Source organism: Syngnathus floridae, chromosome 9 (genome assembly GCF_059516105.1).
Source record: "Syngnathus floridae isolate MCC-2025c chromosome 9, RoL_Sflo_1.0, whole genome shotgun sequence".
Lineage (NCBI taxonomy): Eukaryota > Metazoa > Chordata > Actinopteri > Syngnathiformes > Syngnathidae > Syngnathus > Syngnathus floridae.
Genome location: NC_142421.1, coordinates 7,239,762 through 7,253,446, shown reverse-complemented (window position 1 = coordinate 7,253,446; position 13,685 = coordinate 7,239,762). Strand labels below are relative to the sequence as shown.

Genomic DNA, 13,685 nt, shown 5'->3' with positions numbered 1-13,685 from the left:
TTCTAATGGACAAGAACTTGACGATACATAAAAAAAACAGTATGGCTTTAGTGAGAACCCACTGTATGACCCCAAGACAACAATAACAAACAGCACTCTCTATAACATTTTTTTTTCGCAGTTGACTTTGAATTATTTGTGTGCTTGTGTTGTGTAGTGAGCTGTGTAAGATATTTTTCAATTCATCATGTATAACAGCAGCCACAGTTAATGAGCAAGTTTTTCATGCGTAACCTCCGAGTCGAGCATAGATGCACAACAGAGGCCATTTGTTGGGCAGGTGCACACCAGAATGTGCATCACTTCAATCATCTTGCGCAGCTAAAACATATTGCATAAGAGAATTTAATTTTCTGTTACTTTGAAAGCAAATCTGGAAACGAAAAATGTGGCTGCATCGGCTATAGTGTACTTTGTAAATGCATTCTTTATGGTTTCGACCCCAAAACCTTTTTTGTCAGCTTTTTTATTCTGTGAATTATTATTCAGGGAATACTCCTGAACTTTTTTTTTCTTTCTCAAATTTACACATTCAGCTCTTATATTGGGTATGATTAGATTCATGAGTATGTGCCTATAGATTGGTTGTGTGTGACTACACATTTATTTGTAAATTCCAATCCTCACAAGCCTTAACTGTAACTGTAACATACGTGTACTCCAATAAACTCACCTTGAAGCGAATATAAAAATACAGTCCACTAAATCAATATTGTATGAGAGCAGTGGCCTTTTTTTAAGTCCAGGTTGTCCTGGATACATTAAAGTGTGACACAGCATAGCAGCACAAGGTCAGACAAAGCAATTGACTGTGGGACATCGAGGGACATGCAGAGTCCTTCTGCACACTCTTACCACATATGTACAACACGTATTTAGATGCGCGTCATCACTTCAAGGACAGAAAGCCTGCAATTAAATAGCTACGAGTAGCTTAATTGCAGCCTACCCGAAGAATTGTGTATGGGGGGGCTTGCATGATGAACACACACACTGCGGCGCTACTCAAAATGTATTTCTAATTGGCGACAGGCTGAACTGTGCAAGGACAGCTCTAAGTCCAATAAATCCGAATAAAGAATAAAGACAGCTATTACAATTCTTCATCTTTGCTAATGGCCATTATTGCGTTAAATATGTTGGTCATCTGGTCATAAATATACGAGTTAAAACATATCAGCTCTATTAACTCACCTGCAAGTAAAGTTGAGTTCTTTACCATCAATGCACGAAGCTCCTTGAGAACACAATTTTGCAAATTCTTTGCATGCGTCCATGTCAAACTCACAGGCTTTTCCTGTGTAACCATCCTGACAAATGCATGAATGTTTATCAATCAGATCAACACACGACCCTCCATTCAAACAGGGATTGGTAGTACAGTCCTGTGAATAAATATACATCAAATGTAATTTGTTATGGGTCACAAAAGTACAACATTACAGAACATTATCTCAAGCAAAGGCAGTAAGCAATACCTCTGTATATGTTCACTCCCAAGTGCTTCCTATATCGATGTTCAGTACAAATGATAGACTCTGTTTTAAATACAATTTGGCAACACTACACACAATTGTGAACAACAATCCTATCACTAATGCCCCAGTTAACGCAACACGAAAGGTGTCCGGGCTGGTCCACCGCTATTATAGACCACCAACAGGCAATCAGAACAGCTTAAACTAAATGTTCAAAGACACCTTTTAAGAAACCTAATGCCTTATCTTCGAAGCACAGCTGAAGCTGTGTTGTGTTTGGATCAATTAAGCATTCGGCTCAGCCATTTACTCTAATCAGGTATTTGCGCAATGTTTGCATGATCGTGGTGCTTCAGTCCTATTATCTTGTAGGAGAGTCGATAAAGTTAGTGACACCAGAGACTATGCAAAGACTACAAAGTTCTTCTTCCAGAACATTCAGCAGGTTTAATCATTAAACTCTACTCACATCAATGTTTGTTTCACATCTGCTGCCGCTCCATCCCGCCTCACAAAGACACGTGTAGGAAGCAATTCCATCATGACAGCTAAGGTGGGCCGGAACAGTGGGGGAGCGGGATTGATTTAAGTAGCAAAAACTGATGAGAGTTGACATTAAATAGAACGCTTCTTTTAGAGCAGCTCTATTGTTGCACAAAACACATGTTGAGAAACATACAATTTGACAACCTGAAATTCATCATGACAGAGTGGAGGGGCTTTAATTCAAAGTAATTCCATCATAGTTCCTCCTTATCTACAGCATTTCCCATTTAAATGGGAGTGTGATAAATACTTACCTCCCTTGAAAACAAGGTGCCGACAAGCATTCATCAATGTTGGTCTCACAGTCGGGGCCAAAGAAGCCGTCGGGGCACACACAGTGATATCGATCGGCTTCATCAATACATCTCCCACCATTTTGGCACAGCTTTGAAATGCAGTCGTCAATGTTAACTTCACACCATGCCCCTAGGAAATGAAGCACACTTCTTTAAACAGTACAACTTAACAGGAGGGGTAGTCATTTAGTGATTGAAGAAAACAAATACACACGTTTTGGGTTTTGAGAATTTAGGTTACAAGTGGAAGTTAAACTCTTCATACTCATAATCATACAATGTCAGTGTACGTTGTTAATTGATAGCCAGTGACAAATTTCACTCAGAAGTATGTGTGGGGTTTATTAAAGTTGAAAAAAAAAAAAAAAAAGATTCAGGGAATGAAAGTCCTCTTGGCAAAATCGATGGTGAAGGTCAGATGAAAATGACCGGACTGGACAAGGAAATCTATCTAGAACATGTGTGAAGGAACAATAATTTGAACCAAGTAAAAAAAAAAAAAAGCAGCAGGACACATGACCTCCTGCCGCTCTGTGTTCATAGTAGGAAAGGACAGTGTCCAAACTCACGCACATATAACAATGCAAGAGTGAAAGAAGAACATTTGACAATAGAAAATTGAAAGAAGATTGCTTGGTCTGATCGGATGCACCTCGACTCCTGCTGCTACATCGGGATGGTAAGGTCAAACATCGGCATAGACAAAAAAATCCATCCTCCCTCATTCTTAGAGATCGAGTGGTATGAGATTCAAGGGGGTATTTATTTATGGATCAACCCCGTTGGGAATATAACTACGTATAACATCCATATGAAATTGCAACCAATTTTCTTTTTTGGCAGGGAGTGGGGGGTGGGGATAACAACACTGCAGCTTTCTCCTTTAATGCTGCTGATGGGTTGTATACAAAATACCCTTGTCAAGCTATGTAATGATTATCTGTTGAGCTGTATATCCCATTGATGCAGTAAACTGCTTTGTCAGGCTCATTCATTATTTTCAATAGATCTAAAAGACGCGGGTCACATTGCATATTGGGCCTTTTTCGTTTAACTATTGATGTCTCTCTCTTTTTTTCTTTCATTAAAAATCCTGTGGTAACTGCCCTTTCCTGTGGTAAAAAAAATGTCTTCTTTTCTTTCAAATATGCCCAGGGATAGATGGTTTATTAATGAAATGTTTTTTGGGGGGTAACTGCACTGAACTGATCTAAACTGAATTTAATGGCTAGGTACATATAATAAGATGATGTCAGGGGTCACTTGTAGCCTTTTCTCTTAACCACAAATTCTCTCGTGCTCACTTAACATTCTACTACTGTAAAAAAATACTTTAATGCTTCATGAGAATTTTTTTTTTTTTTGCTGCAAGCAAAATCATTAACTCTCATGAGTCAGTTTGACACCTCATTAGTTATCATACGGAGAAACATCCTTTAGTTTCTTGCCAGCATTAACTTTAATCAGCCAGCTTCCACACAAACATCAGCAAGTGAATTAGGCATAAAGCAGAGACTCTACACAACACTGGAGGTTTTAGACTTTCATTTAATTTAATTTTTTTACCTTTAAAATTCCCATCGCAGAATATGCAAACAAAATAAAGAGGATGGCTGTGTAAAAAAAAAAAAATCATTAATTAAATGAGCCAAACCGTTGATGGAGTATTGTACGTATTCGATAGCAAATTAAAATATAGGAAATGCAGCTTTTGCTGTAAAGTTATTCTTCCAGTCTCATTGTCTCGTCCCTGAAAAACATAATCCCTGTTTATTCCCTTAATGAATCAGGTTTATTCAGAGAGCTGGTTATTTAACATGTAGTATGGTAGCTGCCCAAAAACTGACGAATGAAGAACTGCCTGTGGCAAGAATTCAAGTAGTATTGGATTTTTTTGTAATACTTAAATTGAATAGCCCAAGCCACGTTGAGCAAAAACCTGCCGACTGAATTTGACTAATCGCTTTTATAAAACCAGACTAAACATCTTGCTTTCTGGCCAAAAGACTACTCTGAGAAAACAGGAAACATAATCCTTTATAGAAAGCTTGTAGATATTTTCGAATTAAGAAATGACAAAGTAAGAGTCAGAATCTGGCTTATTGTCCAAAAAGCTTTTACATGGAGTAAACAGCCGACACCTGTATGAGTCTGTTCTGTATTGAAATAAAAAAATACAATAAGCGACATACAATTTTAGACAAAAGATTAAAAAAATGTTCATATTTGTAACCCAATAGAAAACTGCAGACACTTGGTATAAAAGCCTGAACTGATGACACATTTTTATTGTCATGTTCATCCAGCAGAGCAAATTCACTGAAGCCTCACTGCAACATCATCATCATCCGACAATGTGCTGACCGAGGAAACGGCAACAATGTGCTGATTGCACCGTACTATCACTCAAGGGAACATGCTCCTTAATGACCAGTGAAGAAGAAAAAACAGAAGGCGACAAACGACAACAGCTGAAACTGTGATTCATATGCACGTCACTATAATGACTCCTGACCTCAGGACCGAACACGGCTTCCATGTATAGTTAAACAATACATGCCGGGAGACTTAAAAGCAAAACATCCTCATTAATGATCCGACAAGTGCGATTCAAGCAGCTGCCTGGGCTGTCTTAGAGTGAGATTAACATTTTTATAGTGCATGTCAATATGGCACAAAGGCAAAGTAATGTATAGAACAGCACAAACTGTAGTCATGCATAATTATGTGATTAGGTGAGAGCATATACTGAGGCAATTACTGAAAGCATGCCTCAGAATGTTGCACCTGTAATGCAACAATATGCTTCTTCTTCTTCTTTGCTCCTGGGCTCTCTCTCTAATTGTTCAGTATACTTTGTGGTGAATTGTAATCATCCATTATCTGAACCGCTTATCCTCAACAGCAGTCAAATGTCTTCAGTGACAAGCTGTTGGTTAGACATTGTAATTAACAACTCCAAAATTAGATACCGTAGAAGCTTTCCCGTATACAGCACATTTACATTCCATTCTGTTTGGTGGAGGTTGTTAGAAGCTAAAGAAGCCAGTTAATAACTATGCGATTCACCCTATAAAATGTTATGTCTTGAAATAAACATCGCTCAGTATCTGGGTTCTTTAAAGCGTGTTGAAAAGCAATATTTTGTAATCCTATTTAAAGAATGTTGAAAAAAAGGTAATTGAGATAATGAACAACCTGATCAGACAGAATGTCAAAGTCTAAAATAAAGATGCGCATTCTCACTGACTGGCCAGCAACACTAATAAAATCCGATACGGAACCCAATGCAGGTGGAAACGAACTGTCATTATTGTGTAATCACATCCATACAAGCTAACAAATATAGACTATACTGATTTATTAGTAAGCACCATCAACTGGTGGATCCTAAATTGATTCTGGCATTCAATATGCAAAAAGAGAAAAATGGCTATTGATTTGCTGATGCCAGTAACAAATAATATGTCACACACAAAGTTAACAATTTCATCCAAAAAGGAGTTGACACTTTCAAAACAGAATAACATTCAAATCAATTTGAAACAGGCCTTCTCCAAAAAGTTATATCAGATAGTTCTTGTGCTGCGGTGGAAAGTTATAGCACAAATACTTTTAAGAATTCCAGTAGGTTTGAGCCAAGTCAGACTGCATCCTATGGCCGCTTGCTCTCTAGGGGAGTCCTGTTTCCTCACATGAGCTTAGAGTATCAGAAAAAGTAATGACTTGTACTATAGTGTGTGCAGGCCTAATAATAAAAGCTGCTTCAGTGGGAATTGGGCCATGCATGGCAGGTTGTGCTCTCCAGAGTCACAATACCTTAGAGATTTCTCCCCCCTCTCAATTGAGGAAGGATAAATTGATGATACAGTGTGGAAGACAAATGAAATTAATCTTCCCAGAAGATGACAGGAATCGGCTTTAGTGCAAAATCACACGCACGCGCGTGCACTTGGCCGTGCGCTAAAATAGCTCAATATCTGCCTGGCTGGAAAATAAGACGAATGGATTGAAGTAAAGCAACTACAGAATTCATTCTGAGACTAAGGAAGCTGACGTAATAAAATAAAAGCAACTAAGTGACAGTGATAAGTTTCACTTCAGACCAAATAGGTGAATGTTCATCTAGTTAGCTTTGCTAAAAGGCAACCACAGCATCTGGCATGGGCAGGGACGCCAATTAAAAGAATTTGTTGGGAAGCAGTTTTCACACAAAACCACATCTGTGTCGGTGCTCTGGTCCGCATCAACCCTGATAAGCTTTTTAGGCTCTTCTATTGATCTTTGTGCCACTAGGGGGAAGAAGACGTACCTGAGTATCCATGGTGACAGACACATTCAAAGCCCCCTGGCTTGTTGATGCAGGTGCCCCCCTGTAGGCAAGGTGAAACTTGACACTCGTTCCCACTCAGGTCACAGAGTGTTCCGAAATATCCAGAAGGGCAACTGCAGGACCTGTAGGACAGAAAAATATCACACAATCATGAAAGTGAAAGAATGAAAAAGAGGAACCTGCTGTCAGAATCGTGTTATTGTTACGGCAAACTTCACATATTTGGAGGATAATTTGAACTAAGATATTTTCAAATGTATCATTGTAATTCACATTTATTTGTTTCCATGTTCATTTTACACAACAATGGAGGTGTTGACCATCACGACACCCTCAAAAGAATTTAAACAGATAATTTAAGATATTTCTACATTTTTTTTTTCGTTTTGAAATGCTATAAAGATAAGACAAACTCAGCCGTAAATGTTGCTACTAAATTGTAGTAAGCCATATATTGACGGCAACCTATTCCTATATATGTATACTAATTATGCTGCAATAATTACTGAGTAGGAGACATCATAATATTGATACAACTGTTTGAATAGTTTGAGAATCTTTGAAATTAAGAGCAATTTTTCATCATGAGTCTGACCGACATCTTTCTCCAACAGGAACAATATAGCAGCAATTAAATCTCCCACGGTGCAACTCACTTTGAATTATGGTTGATGACTTATTACTGAAGGGAATAGCCTAATGAGTCTGATAATGCACTTTACTCCATTCAAATCCCTCGCCCCAACTGTCATTGCCTCTAATATCTTCTGACCTCACGTCTCTGAGGAAACATCTTCCCTATTTATGGTTGATAACAAAACAAAAGTAAGGTGTCATTGGTTATCATCAAATTAACGAGATTAAAACCAATTTTGGCGATATGCAAGACTCTTTTTGTCATGTGGTACAAAAGCACTGCATCTTCTAATTATGAAAGCCCTAAAAGGCTCGACTGGTCAGGGACCAAACTCTGATCATAATTAACACGCTCTTGCTTTGCCGCCTGCCCGCCAACGCTGCTTTTGAGCTTCTTATAAAACAAAACCGCATCCGTTGATAATGATTTAGTATTTCCCAGTGAATGCTGCATGATAAGAGGAGACTGTGAATGTGTGCAGATGTGGAAAAACACTTTGGGGCACACTCAAGAGATAGACACATCATCTCAGTGTTCAACTTGTCAGGTCAGGGGGATGAAGATAATGGCAAGTGCGTTGTTTTGTTGCTGTAGTGGGCAGTAAGGTTAAAATACACCGGACTGTGCAATATAGCCAGCACCGTATTGAACAAGGCCGGGTCACACGGGAGCCAAATCATGACGGGAGCCAAACTGGAGACAAACCATTTAGGACTCAAATTGGCCCTGGGACTTTTCTATCCATCTGTCCGACTAGGCAAGCCCACAAGCCCAGGGGCTCCCATTAAGCACACCAGAGAGAAGCATCCCTAGTGCTGGGCTGGATGATGAATTGAGACACATGATGTTTTCCAGCTGAATCCAGCCTCCATCTTCTGGAGAGCAGCTCAGAGGATATGCATTTTGCCAAACTATAAAGAGGAACACGCATTTGAAAATAAAATACCATTCTCAATTCTAACTTGCTTTTTAGTCTCACTTGTTCAGTAGGTCTTGACAGGTGCCACCGTTGAGGCAAGGCCGCGAGGAGCACATATTTATGTCTTGCTCACAGTGAAGGCCGGAAAATCCCTTTTTGCAAACACAGCTGGAAAATGAAAAAAATAAATACTGCTGTTAAATACCTATACAGGGGTGTTTTTTGATTCTATTCTAATAAATCGAGAAGTGATTGAATGCGTTTTGGTGATTGCACGCATTATGTATAGTTGAGATATGGAATTCTAAGCAGTACTAATGGTTGATGATGTTTTGTCAATTAGGCTAAACAGATTTGACGAAGCATCCGTGCACTCTAAACACAATAATGTAAAGTTCTCCTAAAATATTCAATAAAGTGCTTATGTAGGAACTGAGACCAGTCACCTGTAGCCATTAACCTGGTCCATACAGTCGCCGTGGTCTTGGCAAGGATTAGAGCTGCACTCATTGGTGTCAGTTTCACAACGGCTTCCTTCAAATCCTTGAAAATCAGAAGAGACGGTCATGGATCAGTAAGCCCGCCCACACTGCTGAAAACGTCAGGGTCGATGATAACCAAGGCCCTGGTGAACGTCATTTTAATGGAACTAGTAGCCCCAGTAGCATTTCTCATCTTCCAGCTCTCAGCACTCACTGTTTCCCCTCAGAGAGCATGTAAGTCTAATAATACTTCAGTGCCATGGACAGATTGGTTTGAGGGTTAGTGGTTTGGGGTTTGGGAGGTGTGCGTCTATGTGTGCCATTCTTTGCATATGTCTGTGTAGGAAGAAGGGGAGTAAGCATGGGGACCTCTTGTTAAGTTCTTCAAGAAGGAGAAGCTAAACCCCATGAGCTCTTTTGCCCTCCTTCATAAGGGGGTTGAGGGCCGGGTGGCTAAGCAGATCAACATGGACGTTTGATAGGACTTTCGAAGAGGCTTTGGAGCCTCTAATGTCAAACTCAAGGCCCGGGGGCCAGATGCGGTCTGCCACATCATTTTATGTGCCCCGCGATTTTCAGACATAGGTGTGCATATTGTCTTTTTTGTTATTTTAAGGATTCCAATGACTTTATGGATGTCTGAATAGCTTTATTTGGAGTACACTTTTATCTCATTGATTTGAGCTCTGAAAAGGAAACACTTAAAACATGTTTTTTGACCTTGCTGACTAATGTGCAGGTCCCCATGCACAACATTTGCCAAAATAACCTTTTAAAAGAACAAAAATATAATAAAAGCTTCTGTTCTTCTATGTTATGCTGTAACCGACCGTTCTTTCATTTTGGAGGAGTGGCTGCAATTAAATGATTGCCAACACATTAGTAGATTATTTTCTGAGCAATATATATTCATACACACACCTCTATAAATACACGTGTATATAATGTGGACCCGAGCCAAAAATATAATGGCTCTCAGACTATATATTCCTTATATAGTGACGTAGTCGGTGAATATATTGAAATACACTAGTGTGATGCTATGCAGTGACAAGTCACAGCTTTGTATATCTTGGGACGTAAGAATGTGAGAGCACAGGGAGCATGGAGCATCCAGTGAATTATGGGACGGCAAAGGTTTCCCAACCTGGCCTGTCAGTCACAGCAATGGTGGAACACCTCGGGGGGCTATTTGGAATGTCACCGCAATGTAATGCATCTTGTGCCACTAAGCACTGACTGGAGGCTTCTCTTTGACAGAGCACTGAGAGATAGCACGGGCACAAGCTCGCAAAGTCATTTCATCATATGGTTGCAGCGCCGCTATGAGATGGCTGCCACTGTCATTGAATGTCTCACAGGAAAAAGAAATTGAGGGTAATCCCAGGTGGACAGTGAGCTAAGTTTGATGGGCGTTTCAATTGAAATATGACTGATGTCTTCATTTTAAGACTGTGAATTTGGTCCGGACTGCTACATTTGTCCTTATGGTCTCCTTATCAGATTCGCTGTCAGTTGAGTGTAAAAGGTGCTGAGCAAAAAAAGTTCATGACATGCAATATATAACTGTTCATTACTAATACACATGGTCCATTACGTGACTTGATTCAAATATTCATCACTGTATATATCAATTAATAAGTCTATCTTTCCACATTCACAAACCAAGTCATGAACCCTGTCGTCACAGCGGTGCGGATTTCAACACTCGAACTTGAACAATGCTCACATTGCCCCCTGACGTTTTTCTTTCCCTTCAAGTCTTCTGTTGAGCGGAACTACATTTAATAACTGACTTACCGCAGAGTTTTCATTGTTGCCTCTTCACTTGGTAAAGCCATTTTCATGCTTTTAACGGGCTGCGGTTGCATGTGTTTCCTTTGTCAGTAAGAAAATTTATCATGGGGAAAAGCTGTGGGGCTTCAAAGTTTAATCATAAATAATAATACATATTACATATTTTTGTGAACAATAGTCATTCTACAAATTGAAATTATAATTTTTAAGCTGTTTTTTAAAATGCTTATCCTTAAATATACAGGGGGTCCTCGGTTTACGACCGTCTGGAGTTACGCTGTTTTGAATTTACAACACACATCTCATACATTTAAAGCCTTTTATCGACCTAAGCGGTTTTGCGTCGTAAGCGTCGTAAAGGTATCCTAAGGTATACTTACACCGAAATTCAGTTTATGTCACCGCGTAGGAACGTATTTAAAATTATTGTTCAACAGTAATGTATTTATTTCACATGTGTAGCTTTTAATTCAGTTTAGAGTTTTCAACATTTTAAAATGCCATTTTGAAAACACTTTGGCCTACTAATTTTATTTTTCTCTATTAACTTTAATCTTGAAAAGCCAAGCTGTTTTTCTCCAAATGAAAGTCTTCTGGCTGAATACAAGTGCAGATGACTCAGGCTTCTGCCCTGAGCTTCCACCAACATAGGCTTTATGAGATGTTTGCATGCACGTTGGTGATTTGGCGCACACTGGTCCCCTGAAGCCTTGCGATTGGTTCAACACACTGAGCTGTACATCGACTGAAGGCTCTTTCAACAGCAGTCAAAAGTCCTGACAGCAAATTTATGCATGAAAGTGGAAAACCATACAATGAGCAGGCAAAAAGGGGATTGCTGGGGACAAGTATCCTGCTATGCAGTGAAACCACAGTGAAACAAGGCTGGAGTTGCTGCTCTATTAGAAACCTGCTGTGAAGGGCTCAGAGGTTAAACTCCAACATGATACACGCCACTAACGATGATGAATTTTTATGAGTAGAATGACTGATCCCAGGAATTTGCTTTTTCCATGTAGCCGTTGTCTAGATATGAAACAAAGGTCTCAAAGCTAAAAACTGTGAAAGAACAAAACACCCTTTGCCCTCAGTGATGAAGCGTTATTAGCATTCTGAAACTGTACCAAACCGATGGGTGGCACTCACTATGGGCTCTTTTTTTGTGCCTGGTGCAAAACTAGCAGTCCGTGTGCATGGCTGAAGTTGCCTTTCCTTTTCTATTTTTGTACACATTTAGACATTGGTGTTTGCGCCATTGTGGGGGTGAACACTGCTCTACAAGAAGCATAACAGACTCGCTGGAGTCCGTGCAGGAGATCAGCATGCGCAAAGTACTTTTATTAGGAACTGCAAGATGATCTTTCACATTTTAGGTGATAACAACAGGGGGGATTCTTCTCATTATTTATTAAATGGACAGTAATTTCTCGACTCGAGGGTACGTCAAACATGCACAAAAATAAGCAAGGTCAGAAATGCCTTAATAGTTTAAGTGTGAAGGTGTACTAATCTGTGCTGTCAGAAGCTATTCCTGTTACTTCATTTATTGCATTCATTGTCCACTAACCCTCAACCTGACCTTTGGCCTCACGGAGCTTTTTCAGTTTGTTCTCCTCTTGGGGTCTGCACCTCTCTGAAGACGTTCCCTCATTAACAGCAAAAGAGAACATCTGTGCTGAACAGGCACTGTGACTTGTGACTTCTGGCCAATGGCTCAGAGGTGATTCAGTCATACGAGAAACATCTTAGATTTTCTGGGACTTTCAGTGCAGTATATATATATATAATTGGAACGGTAAGCTTACACAGACAAGCATCAGTTTCACAAGTGAATATGTGTTTTATTTAAATTATTTATATAGATACATATTGATTGTGAAATGATATATTGTAGTATAGAAGTTCAGAGTTGTTAGGAGGTTATGTTTAAAACTGTAGATGGATGGTTAGGTTGATGACAACATACAATTGTTGAATGTTAAAGGGCCATTTTAAGAGCATTGAATCACACAATGATTTAAAAACGTAGCACCAAAGTATTGTGATACCATTGAATCAGAATATTATTTGTCTACTTTGGATTATGGGGGGAAAAATATGCAACAAGTAGGAGCTACGTGGGCCAATTGTATGTTGAAAAATAAAGGAGTGAGTCATCATACTTTTGTGAAGTGAAAATGAGTAAGCCCACGTAAAGTTCTTGGTGTAATGTATGCAGCAACTACCTAATTTCTTATTCCTCTCCAAGGAAACTTCATAAACCAAGCCGACGGTTCTATTTATATCTGGAAACATCGCTCCCTTTTTGCACTGATAGCGCCATTAGGCACAGAACAGCAATAGTGGTGCTTTAAAGCAGTTGAATGCTCAACAATTCCTTAAGTGGCATCTAAAACCTCTCGAGAGGTAACCCTCAACATACTTGGTTATTAAATCTGATTTAATTTAAAATCGACATTCTTAAATTGAGAATAATTTAAAATAGGAGTTTAACCAAAATGTGTCTCAATCTCATTAGCATCAACTGCTTGCTGCCTGACAGGTGGTGCTGAAACTGGCTGTTTCACGCAGTCTACAAATTTATTGCAATAAATCTGGGCTACAAAAACCAACAACAAATATTTGTACTCACCAAACAGCCCACCACACAAACATTTTTGGGAAAAAATGTTTTAAAATATGGTAAAATATACAAATGAATGCAAATTATGACCATATGGTTGGGTGGGGTGAGGTGAAATTGTGGCAGCAGCTTTAGTTTTGTTCTACAGCTGTTCCGACAAACTTTTCAGTGGGGAAAACTTATTTTGTGAGTCAAAACAGGCAGCTATTGAATCCAACTTCACAAATTTCATACACATACAGGAGATTGCTTGACATAATATAATCCAGAGACAGTGACTTTACAGATTTCCAAGGCGTCGTGAAGTGTTCTTTCTTTCTCTAAATATCAATTTAGCCATCTATTCATAAATCATTAGTATTCAAGTCAGTCTTTTATATTCACAGTGTGCATAACTTAGTACTAGAATTTCATTTATGCGTGTTTGAAATAACAACAAAATGAACCCCGAATTTGAATTAGATCGTGGGGTCATAATTGATGCAGTGTTTTACTGCATATATCTTTTACCAAACGGCATCAAAATGATGTTTTCAGGGTTATTATGGATTTCAGTGTTTTTGATGGGAGCAAA

The 13,685-nt window shown here is 39.1% G+C and overlaps 1 protein-coding gene across 1 annotated transcript in view; it reads right to left on the bottom strand.

Moving 5' to 3' along the window:
- Positions 1 to 13,685, bottom strand: part of eys (EGF-like photoreceptor maintenance factor) — a 103,928-nt gene that overhangs the window by 51,408 nt on the left and 38,835 nt on the right. The window contains exons 26-31 of the mRNA XM_088385080.1: positions 8,656 to 8,752; positions 8,270 to 8,377; positions 6,633 to 6,775; positions 2,279 to 2,450; positions 1,948 to 2,026; positions 1,195 to 1,385 (exon numbers count right to left, since the gene is read on the bottom strand). Coding sequence (XP_088241206.1) covers positions 1,195 to 1,385; positions 1,948 to 2,026; positions 2,279 to 2,450; positions 6,633 to 6,775; positions 8,270 to 8,377; positions 8,656 to 8,752 — 790 coding nt within the window. The remainder of the gene's footprint in view (positions 1 to 1,194; positions 1,386 to 1,947; positions 2,027 to 2,278; positions 2,451 to 6,632; positions 6,776 to 8,269; positions 8,378 to 8,655; positions 8,753 to 13,685) is intronic.